Source organism: Nematostella vectensis, chromosome 12 (assembly GCF_932526225.1).
Source record: "Nematostella vectensis chromosome 12, jaNemVect1.1, whole genome shotgun sequence".
NCBI lineage: Eukaryota > Metazoa > Cnidaria > Anthozoa > Actiniaria > Edwardsiidae > Nematostella > Nematostella vectensis.
This window is the reverse complement of record NC_064045.1, coordinates 6,569,352-6,589,083: the sequence shown is the minus strand read 5'-3', so window position 1 is coordinate 6,589,083 and position 19,732 is coordinate 6,569,352. Positions and strand designations below refer to the sequence as shown.

General features: G+C 39.6%; 1 protein-coding gene and 1 long non-coding RNA gene across 3 annotated transcripts in view; one reads left to right on the top strand and one right to left on the bottom strand.

Moving 5' to 3' along the window:
• Nucleotides 1–367: 367 nt before the first annotated feature.
• Nucleotides 368–19,732, bottom strand: part of LOC5510104 (DNA ligase 1) — a 28,011-nt gene continuing 8,646 nt past the window's right edge. For both annotated transcript variants that reach the window (XM_048719679.1, XM_048719678.1), the window contains 19 exons: nucleotides 19,218–19,314; nucleotides 17,748–17,823; nucleotides 17,086–17,150; nucleotides 16,221–16,322; nucleotides 16,060–16,136; nucleotides 15,321–15,412; nucleotides 14,657–14,756; nucleotides 12,655–12,740; nucleotides 10,949–11,064; nucleotides 10,257–10,352; nucleotides 10,016–10,126; nucleotides 9,514–9,585; nucleotides 8,808–8,876; nucleotides 8,562–8,637; nucleotides 7,828–7,910; nucleotides 6,825–6,977; nucleotides 6,361–6,495; nucleotides 1,484–1,639; nucleotides 368–640 (listed from right to left, as the gene is read on the bottom strand). In XM_048719679.1, the coding sequence (XP_048575636.1) occupies nucleotides 563–640; nucleotides 1,484–1,639; nucleotides 6,361–6,495; nucleotides 6,825–6,977; nucleotides 7,828–7,910; nucleotides 8,562–8,637; nucleotides 8,808–8,876; nucleotides 9,514–9,585; nucleotides 10,016–10,126; nucleotides 10,257–10,352; nucleotides 10,949–11,064; nucleotides 12,655–12,740; nucleotides 14,657–14,756; nucleotides 15,321–15,412; nucleotides 16,060–16,136; nucleotides 16,221–16,322; nucleotides 17,086–17,150; nucleotides 17,748–17,823; nucleotides 19,218–19,314 (1,840 nt within the window). In that variant the 3' untranslated portion in view covers nucleotides 368–562. The remainder of the gene's footprint in view (nucleotides 641–1,483; nucleotides 1,640–6,360; nucleotides 6,496–6,824; nucleotides 6,978–7,827; nucleotides 7,911–8,561; nucleotides 8,638–8,807; nucleotides 8,877–9,513; nucleotides 9,586–10,015; nucleotides 10,127–10,256; nucleotides 10,353–10,948; nucleotides 11,065–12,654; nucleotides 12,741–14,656; nucleotides 14,757–15,320; nucleotides 15,413–16,059; nucleotides 16,137–16,220; nucleotides 16,323–17,085; nucleotides 17,151–17,747; nucleotides 17,824–19,217; nucleotides 19,315–19,732) is intronic.
• LOC116616957 lies at nucleotides 9,427–10,260 on the top strand. Its single transcript, XR_007305200.1, has 3 exons — nucleotides 9,427–9,650; nucleotides 9,863–9,971; nucleotides 10,037–10,260. It is a non-coding gene; the product is annotated as an uncharacterized LOC116616957 (long non-coding RNA).

Genomic DNA, 19,732 nt, shown 5'->3' with positions numbered 1-19,732 from the left:
TATTTTTCTCTTGAAATAATGATGAAATTGACCAATTATTATATTTGGGCCATCCTTTCGTCTATTTAACTTAATTTGGGGCACTCTAGAGATCCCATTATATAACTATAATTCACATATTCGATTCATGCATAAACAGCCTCTAAATGCGACTCCATATCTCATTTTCATTTTCATTACTTATCATATATGGTGCTTTTTAACAGAAAGCGAGCAATTCGCATAGAAATCTGCTATAACAATTATCAGAAGCGTCGCGTAAAAAAATGCTTTACATGATCCATGCATTTTTCATTACTTCTTCAAAATGTCGTGCACAATGTATATTTGCAGAGTAAGCAAGCAAATAAATCAAAATTAAAATATATCGGTTGCAAACAAGGAGAAACATTTATTTAAATTTAACCCAGCATACTGTTGGGGTATTACGAAGTTTCTCGCTGTCTTCCTTTGATACAATATTCTTGACAATGACATCCATAGCTTTGATTGGTTAACTACAATAGAAAAATCTCTCTCCTTATTGGCTGTTTGTTTGTGTCCCTGGGTCTGATTGGTCAGTTTAATAGAAATCTTCCTCCTGATTTGTTGTTACTGCATTGTTCTTTACACTGTCTTGATCTCTGTACATCTCGGCAACCTGAAAGTAGAGGCAATATTTTACGGCTGGAATACATTTTCTATTCTGGGGCGTAGCCAGGGGGGTGGCCCAGGGGGCCCGCCCCTCCCCCTTCTAGCAGCCAAAAATACAATAAATGTATGAGACATTATCTAAAAATGCAGGAGAAAATCCTGGCTACATCGCTGCTATGAGCGTGACTTGGAAGATTTCCCACTAAACATGCCATGTATTCTGCTAAACATCGTACCTTCAAATATAAGGTGTGACCAAAGCTACCGTGACTACGTTGAAAGTCTTTTAAAACTAATAAGGACGCGAGAGACGCGCGCACAAACTTCACTAGCCAACCAGCTTGGTAAAGAAAGGCTCACGAAAGCACACAAAGGGCACACGAAAGCACACAAAGGACTCACGAAAGCACACAAAGGGCACACGAAAGCACACAAAGGACAAACGAAATCACACAAAGGGCACACGAAAGCACGACAGAATCTTCCTAGTTTTATGAAGTTCGGGTCTATCAAGCTCATTGGCTAACTTTGTATTAGTGGCCACGGTAGCACGCGTCGCACAATAACACTTTGTATTGGTGGTCACGGTAGCAAACGTATAACTTTCTTTAAGGCTAAGATCCATGAGCCGTATTCAATGCAAATGCATGCAAATGAAGCTGAAACAATCGACTTGATTCATTTGCGTGCATTTGCATTGAATACGGCTCATGGATAATACGACGTTTGAAATTAGCCTTAGATTTTATAAATGTTAGGAATGTCTTGCGATCACAACGGGACAAGAGCGGACGGGCCGGGCCGACTATCCTCGTGTAAATCACGTGATCAGGCGGATGACGTCACATACCTGAGTGCTGTCTGTTGCCTCTTCAGGCTTTTTGTCATCGCGCACGCGCAGAAAGCGCGGGAACCGCAGCGAGATGCCCTTGACGGGGTCCACTTGTCCGACCGCAGCTTTGTGGACGGGAGAGACGGACAGGTCAGCGGCCCTCACCTCCCACACCTGCAAAACAGACGGCACAGCTTCATATGAGTACTCCGGCAAATCGAACTCCAACTAGAACAAACAGAGGCCGTAAAACTGAGTCTTCATAACGAGAAACCCCGGTAAATCGAACACCAGCTAGAATGAACAGAGGCCGTACAGACAACACTTCATAACGCGAACCTCGATAAATTAAACTCCCGTAAACGAACCCGTGGTAAAAAGAACGCGCCTCGGAAACTTGGACTCCCTCTAACACGAACAGTGACCGTAATGAATAAATAAATATAAATATATAGAATTTATATAGCGCTTATACCAACCATGTTCTAAGCGCTTCGCATTTAAAATCCTAATGTATTAATAATGACCTATCTTGGAACTGAGGAACACAAGCTTCTAGTAAGCTCACATACGTTCGACAAGTCAAATTCAAGGCCGAAAAACAGAAAGATACCATCCATGTCTCGACCGGGAATCGAACCCGTTTCAGCAGAGGTGAGAAGCCCCATACGCTGACGCGCTAGCTCCCTGGGCCACCTGTGGTGAGAAGCCCCATACGCTGACGGGCTGGCTCCCTGGGCCACCTGTAGTGAGAGGCCCCATATTCTGACGCGCTAACACACTGGGCCACCTGTGGTGAGAGGCCCCATACGCTGACGCGCTAGCTCCCTGGGCCACCTGTAGTGAGAGACCCCATACGCTGACGCGCTAACACACTGGGCCACCTGTGGTGAGAGGCCCCATACGCTGACCCGCTAACACACTGGGACACCTGTGTGTTTAAACCAGTTTAATTAAACCACCTTTAAACTGGTTTAAGTGCTCGTGTGAATGCGGTATTACACGGCTACATCATCTATGCTGTAACTTCTATCGTGTTTTAATAATTGCATTTTAACGAAGAGAGACCGTGCATCCGACTCTTCGTAAAGCGAATCCCGATCTAACAGATCGATCAGAATACAACAAGGGGTACAATCTTTTTAAAAACATCAACACTTATTTGATCACTTATTTGTGATCTGACGAACAATAACGATAATCTATATAATTTATGCCGATATATAAGGAAAAGGTAACTCAGTCTACATACACGTTACGGTAAAAATAAAAGAAAAAAAGTTTACCTCATCAAGTATATTATAGAAACTTACACGCAGCTGTAGCATCGACGGCGACGAAGAAGGTTGTGAGGTGTTTACAAAAGGGTATGAGGTTTAAATGAGTACACCTATTTCAAATCAGGTTAAACTCGAGAACCCCTGTGTCGTAACCCGCGGAGGTTCATGGGTACGCTACCCATGAACCTCCATAAACGGCTGAATAATCCTTTTATCAAAAAGCAATTTGAATGTTCATAAGAACATGAACAAGAATCCTACAGCTTTTGAAACCTGGATTTATATTCTCTTTACGCTTATTTGCTTATTTACTTGATATCCATGAGCCACCACTGGTTACGCTACACAGATTCTCCGAGTGCCGCCTTTTTTGATATAGGTCTATACAATGGATTATAAGATAGCTCGTGTAAGGCTAAGTTTAAACGCCGTATTATCGAATAACACCCGTATTCAATAAAAATACATATAAATGAATCACGTCGATTGTTTCATCTTCATTCGGTTGTATTTGCATTGAAAACGGATCATGGATAATACGACGTTTGAACTTAGCCTAAGACTAGGAACAGAGAAACGTAAATTGTAATATGAGAAGACCAGAGAAGACCGGGTTCTAACATGTTGCAAATAAAAAATGCGTGATTTTAGAAATTACATTTTGGAGGTACCTCACTGTCCGAATTCTTAACCCACGACACCGAAATTACCGATTCCTTCCGTGAAGGGAAAGGTGGGACGCTTTCAATATCACATATCAATATCACCATCAAAAAAAAAAAAAGAGAGAAAAAAGCATCTTTATGCTAAAATAAATAGTAGAGCCAAGTGGAGGGGTTTAACGACGAAAATTCACCACTTGAAACAATAACTTTATTGCGATTTTTGGCATCTGACATATATTATAGGAAAAATACAATATTTTAATCGAAAATCATTTACAGATTCATTTAGCAAAATTGTGGAATGGGATACGTCACAAAATAAACAAAAATCATTATCACCAACTCCTCTGTTATTGTTTACAATTGAAAATACACTGGTTTATTCGCAAGAAAACTTCAAAATGACCTAAAAGGATTGAAGTCTGATTTTTTATCAATGATATTTGATTGAAAGTTTTTCAGTTACTTGCTTGAATTGGCCGATGGAAATGGATTCTTTGAGTCACTCGATATTTCACGGGAGCATAAAATGGCAATATGATTGGCCTTCTTTAAGAAGCACAGTATATTTTGAATCATTCCCTGATCCCAAGAGCGCTGTATAGCCTGTGGCGAAATTCCTTGGAATAAGTAAAATATATAATGGGGTTGACTAAACTGTTAGCATACGCAACTATACCGAAGAAACGGCGGATCAAGAAATCTCGGTAGGCGTCTTCCATGTTGCTGTTGGAATTGACGGCTGTGTACACAAACCAAGGAAAATAGGGAACTAAAAACGCAGCGATAATCGCTACGAACATGCGAGAGCTTTTAAATCGCCAGGCCTCGGACTTTGGGTTTGCGATCGACGTTTCAGGAGATACGCGACTTTTCCTGTTCAGGTATCTAGTGAGGCGAAAACAGACGATAGCAAGGCCTATACAAGGAAGAAGGTACTGTACTGCCATGATTGCTGCAACTGTATAGAAGTGATCATCGCCAAACTCGACTGCGGTGAGCCTGCACGTTCCCGCCAAAATTAGAGCCAATCCTAAGCCCGCAACCCACGCCACAGTTATCAACCCCTTCACGACGCGCTTGGATGGAACATAGAACGGATGGAAAACGCACAGGGGCCGGTTCCTGAAAGGCCGATTAACTTAACCCTCGATCAGCGCCTAATCCCGGGTTAAAATTCGCTAATCGTAGGTTAGCTAACCGACGGATAACTCACCGTTCCCGAAAGCCAAGTAATCCCCCGAATTACTAACCCTGGATTAAACGAGTGAAAAAATGGTTTGAGGAGTAAAATTCACACAGGGTACCCAGTATATCAACAGAAAGCAATTTAAATTTACCTTTGGTGGTTTTATATTCGCAGAGAAGCCCCAAAACGCCTCTACATCACCTGTAATTACCTCCATTTCATTGCCAAAAATGTCATTTGCAGGATTCGAGTTGGTGCGTGACACTAGCGAGACAGATTCATTTCAAGTATAAATTTCATGTAACTTTCTGTCTGTCCCAGCACAATTTTCAAGTCAGCATCGCAACGAAGGTCACATTATAAAGCGAAACTTATGATATTTGATCCCTACATTGCTTTGTGTAACGTCTTTTTTGTCGACAACTTTATTTTATGAAGCTTTAGTTCTACTACAAAGTTTGGGAGGCCTGTGTTACGCCAACTAAACAGTGGGTTAGCGAGTTAACCCACCTCGTGAGCAGGGTTAGATTTTACCTCCAAACTGACCCAGAGTTAGCGCTAACCAGCGTTTCGGGAACGGAACTAATCTGGTACAAGTACGAACTTTTTTTGCTCCTTACGCACCCCTCTCCCAACAGGTCATTTTCTAATGGTTTAAAATATCCTATCTGCCCTTACAAACGTGGACGAGGGCCATTCCCTCACCAGATAAGATTTTCTATGACCATGTGGAGCGTGCAAGAAAGTGTGGATACTTTAATACTTAAACACATTGACCCCTCAACCGGCCTGTACCGGCTTTGGGAAGTACCCACAACCCAAAAAATTCATAAATTCAAAACAAACACAACAAGATGAAGATACTCAGGCATCAGTCTAAGGGATAAATGGTCTTGCAGATATGCATCCAACCAAGGTGTTGGCATCTACTCTTAAGCCAAATAATAGCACAGGTTCTTTGACAAATCTCAAATCGAACAAGGAGGGAAAAGCAGAATCACCCCTCTCAATAAAACGCTCAAAATACCACACAAGGGAGAGAGATCAGCAAACACAGCTCAAGACACAAATAGATACCTTTATTCTGATCCTCCAGGTACATTTCCTTGGCCTCAAAACACAATGTCCATTCCTTGAAGGATTGTACAACCACGAAAATATCTTTACGTATTGCAAAGCATTCTGGGAGATCCAGGGGAAAATTCAGTAGGGGAGGGCCAGTCAACACTCCTCTTCCCAAAGTCAGATGGTTTTTTATAAGTCTTCACCCCGAAGCCAAACAAATCAATTCCAGGTCATACAGACCCAGAATAGCAGTGTAAACAATTTTGGAATCAATTTGGTTTCAGAAAAGACAGCATTTAGGAGAGCTGTGGTGATTCATTAGAAAATTATTTTCTCATCCAGGTCAATGGTCAATGGGTTAATTAGATTCAAGATAGGCATCGTTTGACGTAATGTTGAATTGCGTCCTCTAAAATCATCCCAGCATGCTGTTCGCTTGTCAACTCGACCCAATCCCCCGCGCAATGTGAGAATGGCTAATCTCATGACGCTGAGTACTTTCTACCACAGGTATACCGTGACGCGGAGTTTTCTGTAGTGACGTGACCACTCACTTCTTTTCGCAAAAAAGGCAAGAATCCTTAGCCATGAATGAGAGGGACGGGATCCCATCTATCACAGGTATACCGTGACGCAGGGTAGGAAAGTAACGCAACCCTTAGTGTGACAAGGATGATTAAATGTGATTCAAAATACCTGGACGGCGTCAAACCAATGATCAGGCTCCAGTCCGTCGTCATAGCGATAATACGGTTTGGGCTTGTCGATCACGTGATCCTTGAAGAACTGATGGTGGCTCTCGAGAACTTCATCCGTGAAGCCGGTTCCGATCTGAGAATAACGACAATAACAATGCAACAACAACAACAAAAACGATGACCATGACATTACCGAAAATAATAACATGATGATTGAATGGTGATGACAAAGATCATGATGCTTGATGTAACGATGCTATGGTTGTGATAAAGCTTGGAGTCTCTGATACAATACCCCGAGTATATTTATATATTCAGATTGTGATGATGATGGTGATAGTGACGATGGTGATGATAACGATGATAAATGATTATGATTATGATGATTATGATTATAAATCATGTGATGAAGCTGAATACTCTAATAATAATAGTACACTGCAGATGAACCCCATAGTCTACCTTGCAAATTGTTTGAAACTCTTCACTCTCCGCATCATAACAAGCCAACAGAAAGCCACCGTAGGCCCCAGTCCTTTTCCCCTTGCCTCGATAGCCTCCGATGGGGACTAGGTCGAGGGTGTCGCCGACGTCAGCAAGATAGTCTTTCTTCAACTAAACAAAGGATAAGAGATGTCGATTCAAGGGACCATGTCAGTCCCCTGAGTCGTATACTTTTCTTAAAGGTGGTGTTACACGGGATAACATGCAACAAAAACTATTCGCGATACATTGTATCGTAGAAAGTTTTTGACCGTGTAACATCGCGCAACACAACTTTTTACGCATCATTTCACTCGACAACATGCTGCGTGTTTCTGAACCCGTTTCAAAAACATGCAACCCAGAATGACGAATATCTAGAAAGTTATTCGTGTAACATTTGTTTTGCAACATGTCAGAATGGATACGACACTGTATGGTATATTGAAAGAATCTAAATTTTACCTTTAATTTGTACATGGAAAAATGCATAAACTAGATGTGCAAATGCTGACATTATTAATGGTACCGTGTTTGAGGTTTAAGCCCTTGATACGATTAAGTTATTTACAAGAGTTGAGATAGTAAAGTAACAGAGAATAAACGGAACAAATAAAATCTCACTGTTTTCTTTTAAAAACGCCGTTTGAAGAGATGGTTAACAAAGAAATTGGTAAAACGAGAAGTTAACTAAACAAGAAATATGTTAAACGAGAATTGGGTATACGAGAATTTGGGTAAAGGAAAAGTTGGCAAATGAGAAGTCGGTTAGCAAAGTGCTAGCTAAGCGAGGAATTGGCTTAGTAAATAGTTTTCTAAGCAAGGAGTCGACCAAGCGAGGAGTTGGCTTAGTAAATAGTTTTCTAAGCAAGGAGTCGACCAAGCGAGGAGTTGGCTGAATAATTTGTAAAGTGGCAGTTGCACTTAACTTGTAAGATATAAAGGTATGTGCTGTGAATGTGGTCAATGCCAAGATAACTACCTTAAGCCAGTTATGAGACCTCTTAGCGATTTCGTAGGTGGCATCAACGTCTAAAGTCTTAACCATCAACCCCTCGCAATTACCTGGAAAATAATAACCATCAACCCCTCACAATTACCTAGATGATAAAAACCATCAACCACTCGCATTTACCTGGAAAATAAACGTTTCGAAAGACAATAGGATACTTGATGCGAACCCAGATAGTTGTGCAGAGATATGTGATGGCTTGAACGCCATATGCATTGATCTCCGATTTCCCCCCCTCCCAAAGGAAAGAAGATTCCTAGATTTATTAACTGATCTTGAAGATGCATTACTTATGTTAATCTCGTTCTTATTATCTTATTCTTTTTTAATTTAATTTTCTAAGTATTTTAAAGTCCAAATTTAGAGACGGAATATGAAAATATAACCAAATGAAATCTGTTCTCAACCTAAGTCTCAGGTTTTGTAACATGATGATTGCTATAATTTAGTGTCAGAAAGTTTGGAAAAGAGGCCATAGTAAATGTTTGATTGCGCAGTCCATCACAAAGTGGGAAAATGTATATTTGGCGTTGTTTGATTTGTTTGCTTGATTTTTAATAAATTGAAAAAAAAAATGTTATTTGTTTTTTTTTTCTTCGACGCATCCGCGAAGCAAGAAATAGAAACAGCAAGACAAAATTAAAACTTTTGTCAAACGAATACTGGATATGGTCCTCATTCGTTGGAAAAATAACCCAAAGTACCTTTAATCGACTCTTCCAAGAACTCTGCCATGTCTTCCGTGTTTGTTGAAGTCATGCATTTAGCGAACACGAATTCCTGGAAAAAAACACAACGAACTCAGGGAAATGCTGCGATAAATTTAATCACATGCAGAAAGACGGGAAAGAAATATCCTAAGAAGCTCGTTCTGTTATCCAAAAACCTATTTGATTTTTTCGGCCATTTATTCTTGAGTTCAATACATACTGATTGATGGTTGCACTCACCCCTTCAGCTTCCTTGAAAGATGTTCTCAGAAGGTTCCTCCTGACACTGAAAGGTTCCTTCACATAAGACTAGAAAATGAATGAAATAATGCATTAAAAGATATGTCTATGTGCGGCGAGTATCCGCGGACGGCGTCTAAACGACTAAATAAGGTAGTGATGGTACACTTTTTTATAAGAGCGTCTAATTTTCAGTTGAGGCTGGGCCGTTCTGGACGTTCTCAGATTTTAGTGCATAAAAACATAATACCCAATGAATTATTAGGTAGAGAATTAAACAAATGATCAATAGCAATAATATTCAAGGTTGTTATTATGATCACAATTCGATTCTGCATTTCAGAACGAATCAGACGAACATAACAATATTCTACTGCTATCTGAGCCTCGGCATGTTCTTAGCATGTTTTTAAAATTTGGTGAAACCTCAGGCTGGACGTTCTTATATAAAAAGGTTCTTATAAACAAAAGAGTGTATCCGACCTGTGAAGATGGCTTACATGATTTTTCAAGTGGTATTGTTATTGTTATGGTGTTCACACAAAGTATTGGATGATAATAACAAAAGGTTGTATTTATAATGACGATTATGTTTATGGTTTATTCATCAAGATGGTAATGATGATGACAATGACTGCCTAATGATAACAGAACTGATGGTAGTGCACTGGTTTATTATCATTGAAACAGCATCGCTTTCCCTCACCTTCCCATTGAGGTAGAGTAGATCGAAGGCGTAGACACAAACTTGCACTTTGATCTCGGAAACATCCGCATCCTGAAATCGGAAATTCCACACTACATTTCTATCGCCAACTGCAAATTATTCCAATACAAAAGAAAGTAAGACTTAATTCGCTGTAAAACACATCTCAATGTTAACAGCATAACATTTTAGTGGGCTCTTGCTGCATTTCAGTTACTTTATTATGAACCTCCATTTAGAAGTTATCCTCTATTAAAGAATAGAGGATGCAATTTGCTAATTTGCAAGGAAACTTCAAAATAATCATCCACAATTGAAATCTTATACTTTATTGATGTTTGCTTGAAAGTTTCTCAGATACTTGCTTGAATTAGCCGATGGATCGATGGAAATGATTCTTTGAGTCAGTATTGTACGGGCGGGAGCACGTAAAATGGCGGCGAGGCTGACCGTTTAAGGTACCACAGTAATAAGAAACTTCCACTTGGCTTGGTATTCTAACCTTTCTTTTCCTTGTGCTAAGAATCTGGAATGGCAGAATTTGTTGCTTCTCTCGGTCCCAAGCTACTGCTTCAGTGTCGATGATGAAGGACTTGATTTCCTCTGACATGACCTACAATATAAACAAATGAGCAACAGTCCAGACATACTAGTCACGAAAACGAGAGAGAAAAAACACGCACATAAAAGCATTGCTTGGGCAAACTACATATACCTCAGCTACTCATCAAGTCGCACTCTACCTTGGGCATCCTTGAAATGATATCTGGATATTTTGATGTGTTGTTTTCCTGGTTTCTACTATAAATGTGGATTTCGCCATTTTCCAGAAGATGTATCTAATACAAAATGAAAATATGTCTATTGTTTTTACTAGAAAAACCATATCCTAGATCATGAGGGTATAGAAAGTTTAAACAGTAGCAGGGCGGACCCAGGGTTTCTTGTAAGGGTCATCAACCTAAAGGGGAACATCAATATCTAAAACATATTTGTGGAAGAGGGGAACTGCTCAGCTTTCTCCAGGACCGTCCTGATCCATCACTGTATAGTACTGTAATTACTCTAAGTCTTATGCTGTCTTCACACCAAAACCATGTTTAGTTAAACAAGGAGTCGGCAAAGAGTCGATTTTGGGTGTTGAAAACATGTGCAAGAAGCACATTAGAAGAGTCATAAAGATACCGCCGGTATTTGGAAATGTTGATAGAAGTGTTTGTGCGATTGGGCACAGAATCACTTTAAGTGGGAAACACCTACAGAATGAATAAAGAGACTACAGGCAAGCTGTAGAAAATCTAGTTGGTCCACATAGGCAGTGTTGAAACGGGAAAAGAATTAACACAGGGTGGAGTTTCTTTGACATTACAAGGTCTATTTTTCTGTTGGAGAGTCACAGATGTCAGGCTAAAAATGACCCTGACCTCATGCCTACCTGAGCACGTTCACCATCATACTTGTATTCACATGTGAAGGCACTGCCTTCAAACCTTTTGAGTACTTCGGCCACACCCTTAGAGGGGTGTGCCAACATGGGCTTCAAAGGCACTCCTAAAAGCAGAAAAATACACAGGGTCGGGTTTAGTATGTGCCCCACGAATTCAACCCCTTGCAGGGGGTGTCAAAATGGGCTTGAAAGGCACTCCAATGAGGAGACACACACGATCAATATTAGTCCTACGAATGCACACTTTTGAATTGTTTAAGTTACATCCTAAGAGGGGCTGCCAACATGGGCTTCAAAGGCATTCCCATGTGGAGACAAAAATGGTCATATTTGAGAAACACACTTTTTTACGGGAATCACAGGTGGCCCAGTTTGTAAGCGCGTCAGCGTATGGGGCCTCTCACCTCTGCTGAAACGAGTTCGATTCCTGGTCGAGAGAAGAATAGTATCTTTGTTTCTCGGCCCTGAATTTGACTGGTTGAGCGTATGTGAGCTTACTAGAAGCTTGTGTTCCTCAATTATCCAGGAATTGACGTTCTTAATACATAATAGGATTTTAAATGTGAAGCGCTTAAAACATGATTTGTATAAGCGCTATATTTATTTATTTTTTTTCTTCCTAATGTCGTTGATTACACGAAAATTTTTATTTTGCTTTATCCATCTGTAACTACTGTAACGTATGTACGACATGACAGAAAAACCCTGAACATGCGCACTTCGAAGAGATGGAGAAAGAAGATAAAAATTCTTACAATGGCCATCAGTTCGGGTCAGTACGCAGCTCTTACAACCTGCAATTTGATTGGGCAAATGAACAATATCCGCACCTCGACACAAAGGACGAGAAGAATAGAGACAAAAGAACTCCTTTGTAGAACGAAGATAATAGGAGACAAAGCAGCTGCGTACTTACTCATCAGTTCTTCGTATTCCGGACTGATTTTCCCATTTTAAAATACAAATATCGTGAAGCCGAAATGCACATACCCAGATTTTGGCTTTTTAAGATAAATTTTTCCTTGATCATCTTTGCGCTATGTTTGGGCTCAGTGACAAAAACCTCAAATTTCAATGACACTACAAAAAGTCGCATCAATTAAAAAAAAGTCGCATTTGACATTTTGTTTGATATTACTCACTAAGTACTTAGGGGAATTTTCAGCCTTATTTGATGTTAAATGAGCTTATTGGAATCGTCAAGTCACGTTTTTCCGTCATGTCTGTATGTACGGAATTACTTTTAATCACCTATTGGTTACATACCCAATACCCATTAAGTCTAGAAGTGCAGTGTGTGTTACCCTGGGTAAAGTACAGTAACATTTGTTTAGTAGAACTGCAATCCTTAAGTCAATACTGTACTCCAGAAGTGCAGTGTGTGTTATGTTTACCTGCGCGATGCTTAATGAAAAAGATGTCTCTATATGATGCGAGCGATTTGCTAATGTTAACATGCTGGAACGTTCACTGCATTTGTTGGGAAGATCCTCAATCCTCAGCTCCATACTGTACCCCAAAAGTGCAGTGTGTGTTATGTTTACCTGCGCGATGCTTAATGAAAAAGATGTCTCTATATGATGCGAGCGATTTGCTAATGTTAACATGCTGGAACGTTCACTGCATTTGTTGGGAAGATCCTCAATCCTCAGCTCCATACTGTACCCCAAAAGAGCAGTGTGTGTTATGTTTACCTGGCGTAAGGTAGCATTTATTGGGCAGATCCTCAAGTCCATACTCCAGAAGTGCAGGTATGATCTTGTTATAGTTTGGTAGTTCACTATCAATGGAAAAGAGGACATGATATCCTTTTTTATTACATTCACTGATTTATCTGTAATTTTGAAGACCTTGTTAAAATAGTACATATGTCGAGGACTTTGCAATTGAAAAATCAATCTTAATATTGTATTAACACAATTTAGTTTTTACTGCAGTTTCCATATTCTATACGAACTATCACCAACAATTTCCAACAGCTACAAATACATAAGTGAACCTCATTTGCCAACACTAAAATTGTTAGAGGTCATGCCGCCTCCCCACAGGGTGCTTAGGCCTAGTGCACACTAGCGACATAACGACATGGGCGCGCGCATTCTTATCTTCAACATAACGACACGGACATAATGACATTATGTCCATGTCGTTATGTCGAGCTAAAAATAGTGCGCGCGCCCATGTCGTTATGTTGTGCACTAGGCATAACAAACTACCAAATATCTTATTTCTAAGTCCCTGGCCAAACGAGGACACATGTTGCCGGAAAAATTGGGGAAATATGTTTCCTAAATGTTTCCGAGGGTGGCCAAACGGTCACGAAACATCGGGAAACATGTTTCCTCTGTAGCGCCAGGCGCTAAGTCCACGTCAAGTACAGAGCTCGGTAAATATCGAAAAAGCAGAGCTATAGATTAACTTTAATCATTTCGAAGTTGAAAATAATGTTCTGTATACATAAGGCAGTCACGGCGAGCTTCTTGGGAGTGATTTTCTACGGCAACAACGACAAAAATTGTGATTAAAAATTAAATATTCAAAAACAGCGCGCTCTCGTTTGAATTAACGCTATTCTTTAGCGCGCGCGTGAAAATAACGAAACCTGAAAACTTTTTTGCTTAAAAATCGCTCCATTCTTTATATCTTATCTGTCAAGTTACCATGGAAAAAAATTAAATTTAGTTGTTTTTGCACTATTGACGTTTAAGACATTATTTCGGACTTGATCATATCTCTTCTTTGTTGGATATGTCCCATAGACATTTCCAATATTCGTAAGACACAATCAAACGCTCTATTTCGTCCGTCCAATGCCTCTCCCTTTTCTTTGGCCTTTTCTGCACAACAACGACATCTTCGTGCGCCATTTTGATTTGGTACACCGCGAGTGTCGGCAGGCAAAGAGCCTAGAAAATGTTGCCTTGCGTGGCCAAACGAGGATACATTCGGGAAACAATGTTTCCACGCGCTTGGAAACATGAAATGTTTCTCGCTCCCTGTGGAAACATTTTTTGTGTCATGGACACAAAATTGGTGTCGCGCAACAATGTTTACGTGGTGGCCAAACTGGAAAACATTGAGGAAACATGCGCGCGGACAACATGTTTCCAGCAACGTGTCCTCGTTTGGCCAGGGCCAAACACTCTGACAACAAAGACAGTCTAATTTAAAGTTAAACGCGAACGCGCGCTATAAAAGGGACTTGCCTAAGGCAAGCTGTCATTCGTCATTTGACATCACTGAGTGCAGAGCTCCGTAGACAAAATCAAGAAGGCTATAATAGAGTTCAAAATTGGTCGAAAGCAATCAATTGAGTAAAACACAAATTCGTTGTTTTACGCGAGCGCGCACCTGAATGAAGGCATTTTAAATGAGCGCGTGCACGCTGTTTTTGAATTTTATTTTTTCAATTAAAACGAGCCTGCGTTGTTTTTTATTTCTCAATGACAATTTTTGCAAATAATTGACTCCAAACACTTTCCCGAATATGCCTGATAGTTATTTAACAATCTCTTGTACTTTACAGTTGTCGTAGTTTGTCGTACGGCTTACTTTTTGTTTTGTTTTGTTCTGGCAGTTTCAGAGGTCCTTACTCAATGAAGTCTAGCTGTGAATGGCGACGACTTGTGCGAGAAAGAGGGTGGAGCTATCCCTTTTATGGCGCGCGTTCGTGTTTAAAACGTACATGGTACTCACCAGTAACATGTCTTGACTGTAAGTGCGCCTGCATCTAACATCTTTTTAAGTTCATCACTAGACAACGTCTTAGCCGCATCAATCACAGGTGGAGGAAATTCTTTAAAAAGTATGGCATCAACACCAATTATAATAACTATAAATGAGAAGCCAATGTTCAATATGCCTACAGACAATATCCACAAGTCAGCCTGCTCCGCGGAGCATGTTGAGAAGTGCTTGGGCTGACAATTGAAAAAGTAATAATTTTTCATATTGAAAAACGACAAAAGGAATAAATCATAGAATTTGACTTGTTTTTGTCGCAAAAAATAATAAGGCCGCCCCTCCTCTTCTCCCCCCCCCCAGCCCCTCCAGCTCTGCGATGCCAGGTCAAAGATTTCTTCTGAATTAGAAGAGAGCTTGATGATTTTGTCTTGTGAGGTGCAGTACAGTGGCCACCATGTAAATGGTAAGCCAAAGCAAGGATTACTGTTTTGATTGGCAAAATCCATAACTAGGAAGTTTGTATCATTTTAAGAATCACACTGAAGCATTCTTTGGCGAGTGAACTTGTTCATCATCTAAAAACGCATTTATCATCCTTAAAACCTTAATGTCAAGTCTGTCATGATAGTAAGTGGGGTACTGTAACGAAACAAAAGGTGATGAAGAAGGATTTTACCTGAACTAGGAGGTGTAAGTACCACAGAGTGAGCCAGTGCAGTGAGGACTGACTGTTCTGCAAGTCCTATCCTGAGCTTGCCACTAAGTGACCTGTAGAGAGCAAATGGAAAACCTGTGTAACACTAGTGATAATGATGACGCTCTCCTAAAACACTGAAGATGATGCTAATGAAGATGATGCACAAGTGCTGATGACGATAACGCTCATGAAGAGGACGAATCATTATTGATGGTGATAATGCTAAATCTGGGTGCTACATGGTGAAAGAATTGATGAAAATATGTATGGTGGGGGTAATGTTGATGATTTTGATATGATGTTGATGATGATTAGTTCAGTAGTTGTGGAAAAAGGGAAGATGAGATTGATCATGAGAGATGGAGATAGATTTGGTGGCAGAGGTGACAAAATGTGTTTGGTGATGGCGGTTGTGGTGGAGATAGATGTGGTGATTGTGGTTGGTGATGGAAATAGATGATGCTAGTGATGGCCATGATAATGACAGTGATGGCGGCATATTGAAAATTGATAGTGATAATTAACAGTGATTATGAGGGTTGCGGTGATGGTGGTGGTTATGATGATAATGCTTATGTTGATAGTGGTTAAGGTTTTGTTGGTATCATGGTTTTGATGGTGATTATGTTGATAATGATAGTTATAGTGGTGGAGAAATTAATGTTTGTCTTGGCAATCATTTTAACCTGTTGCACCAGACATGAATTTTCATGCTTACCGAATGAGGTACCTTGCTTCAGAGTGACGACACGCCACAAACATTCCTTTAATAATGTCTACTTTTTTTCCTGTAGACTGTAAAGTAACACAGCACAACTGATGTTAACAGAAAGAGTACAACACTAAAAGAAATGGCAAATTCTGTAAATCTATACATACACTATGTCCAGTGAATAATGCTATGTCCTTAAGCTTGCTGTAAACACTGGCTGCTGTGAGTTTTGGAGGCGCAAACATAGTACGCTGGTTGCTCCGACTAGCCTGCAAAAGAAAGAAAAAATTATAAACAGCCATGGTAAACAATACTTAAAAAGGCCAAAATAATGCAGTTCTTATTTCACCATTACCTAGATTGTTCATAGTATCAAATATGTACCAATAAAAACAATGTTCAACAGCTCAAGCTAATATGCATACATACTTTATCTGTTGGCAAGATTACCAACATTTGTAAGTGACTCAACAGCCCTGTTATTGGATTATAGTGCCAATGAACAAAGTAGATAACTAAGTAATTACTCTGAACATAGCAATAGCAAAACAAAAAATGACAGCAGCTGTAATTACACTCACACATGAATCAGACTACTGTATGTACATTTATTGCTCAGTAGTTTAATATAGGTCTGTTTAATAGACACAGTAGAACCAGTCCTTAGTTAGCGTCAGCACGCAGCTCTTACAAGCTGCAATTTCATTGGGCAAATGAACAATATCCGCACCTCGACACAAACGAGAAGAATAGAGACAAAAGAACTCCTTTGATAATAGGAGACAAAGCAGCTGCGTACTTAGTTAAACTGAGCATGACAAAGACAGCAAAGGTAACTACAAAGCTAGACAAAAAAAAACATTACAATCAATGCACACCCCTTATTTGATTTAGTATCTCTATGTGTGCTCCATGTTGCCTGGCTTGAAATTACTCAAATAGTATGATTCAAGTGTGATCATTGTCCAAACCCTTTTTGATGTGGCCCAAATAACAATAAGAGCAGCAGCAGTTGTAAGAATTGGAACAAACCTCAGCAACAAGACCAAGATCCCCTTTGTCTGCCAAGTCAGCTTTGATTTGGGAGAGACTTCGCCCTGGAATGTAAAAATTAAAAAGTGTTCTGCAGCCAAGACAAATCCATGTAATTCCTAAAGATGCTTCAAGAATCTATGGAAACTTGATTTTCCCAAGACTCAAAGTTGTGTACTTTAAAAAAACATGTAGCTGCTTCATCCAAAGTATTTCAAGATCATGATTGTGATATATTTTAGTGATGCATATTCTTCCAGCAAGGGTGTGATGCTATCTTGATCCACCCATTTCTACTAGCTGAGCCAAAGCCAGATGGCTAAAGTCAAAGGGTCAACATTGGGTACGGGCGCACACCAAGAATTGGCTGTGGGGGTGCGTAGTAATAGGAGTCACACGAAAAAGAATATTATTTGACAAGTTACGCACTATTTGGCACCCAACGGGTAACAGGCACACCTTTTGCACCCTCCTGTATGGTGGCCTGGGGTAAATTTAACAAATTTCCCATAGTTTTCTGTGGTGTGTACTTTTATACACCACGATATTTATCACCAAGGGGTTATCATGCACAGCTTCTGCACCCTCCTATAGGCCTGGGGTAAATTATGCATTTGGAGATTCCCTGCATGGTTATTTCATATTGCATCAATACATTTTACCTGTAGCTTCAGAGACGGCTTTCATGAGGATGTGATCTCCAATACCAAGCTCTATTCCTTCATATGCTGGGGCAAGCTAGAGACCAAGTAAAACAAGAAATTTAAAACAATGGAACCTGGAAGCCCTTAGGCCTTAAAAATGTGTCTATCAAATATAGAATTTGTCTTCCTAATGGAGGTTTTTTTGTAACTTTTTTAGGCAGTTCAGGTTAAGTGAGAGAAGTAACACCAAAACCTTTGAACAGATAGGGAAAGGAGTTTTTTCAAATGAATCGACAAGCTCTTCTGGCAACAAGCCAGAGAGGGTGTGTTTAGAGAGGGTGTGTTTAGAGAGGGTGTGATGTTGGGTAGGGGGGTTGGGTAGTAGGAGGGCAAAAGTTTGAGATGGCACCCAGGTTGTTAAAAACACCCTACTTTCAAGCTCTACCGCTCCTCTCTCATCACCCATAAAATAAGCAAAGGTATAAGGAATGGTAAAAAGTCTTTTGACAGCCACTATTTTTTTTTCATCTTAACAAAATAACAAGCATGGAAGGACCATCCACCATCTATTTTAGGGACACCTGTTGGCAAACTTTAAATAGGTTAAAACACCCTCTTTAAATAACGTTATTTTACTGAATGCATTTCCATTTCCCAATTTGGGGCAGCTATTTAATACTAATTGAATTTGGTGAAGTATAATTTTTTATACTTATTTTGAGATTTTTCATACAGTGTAGTTTGTCTTCCAAAATTGGATGAAAACAGTAACAAAAGCATGGCTGCCAGGGGAATATGATCTGTTAGACTAACCTTATTCAAGCAAAGATAGACACAAGGTAGATCTGTTAGACTAACCTTATTCAAGCAAAGATAGACACAAGGTAGATCTGTTAGACTTACCTTATTCAAGCAAAGATAGACACAAGGTAGATCTGTTAGACTTACCTTATTTAAGCAAAAATAGACACAAGGTAGATCTGTTAGACTAACCTTATTCAAGCAAAGATAGACACAAGGTAGATCTGTTAGACTTACCTTATTCAAGCAAAGATAGACACAAGGTAGATCTGTTAGACTAACCTTATTCAAGCAAAGATAGACACAAGGTAGATCTGTTAGACTTACCTTATTCAAGCAAAGATAGACACAAGGTAGATCTGTTAGACTAACCTTATTCAAGCAAAGATAGACACAAGGTAGATCTGTTAGACTTACCTTATTCAAGCAAAGATAGACACAAGGTAGATCTGTTAGACTTACCTTATTCAAGCAAAGATAGACACAAGGTAGATCTGTTAGACTTACCTTATTCAAGCAAAGATAGACACAAGGTAGATCTGTTAGACTTACCTTATTCAAGCAAAGATAGACACAAGGTAGATCTGTTAGACTTACCTTATTCAAGCAAAGATAGACACAAGGTAGATCTGTTAGACTTACCTTATTCAAGCAAAGATAGACACAAGGTAGATCTGTTAGACTTACCTTATTCAAGCAAAGATAGACACATGGAAGAAGGTCATTCGGTGTTAATGCAATCACAGATCTAAAAAAGTTGCTGAGAATGGACATTATCTTTAGCCTGTAACAAAGAATATAAGAAAAATTAAAATACTGTACAAAGTACACAATCAAATCTACAACTAAAATGGGATGAAACTAGGGATGAAACTGTAGAGTAGCTTATGGGTTTTTTCATCACACTTACTTATGCTATGTTAAAAAAGGAAGGTACCCAGCAATTGCTGAGGGGGATGCAGAGAAGAATATAAGAAAAATCACAATCAAATCTACAACTAAAATGGGATGAAACTGTAGAGTAGCTTATGGGTTTTTTCATCACACTTACTTATGCTATGTTAAAATAGGCAGGTACCCAGCAATTGCTGAGGGGGATGCAGAGAAGAATATATAAGAAAAATTAAAATACTGTACAAAGTACACAATCAAATCTACAACTAAAATGGGATGAAACTGTAGAGTAGCTTATGGGTTTTTTC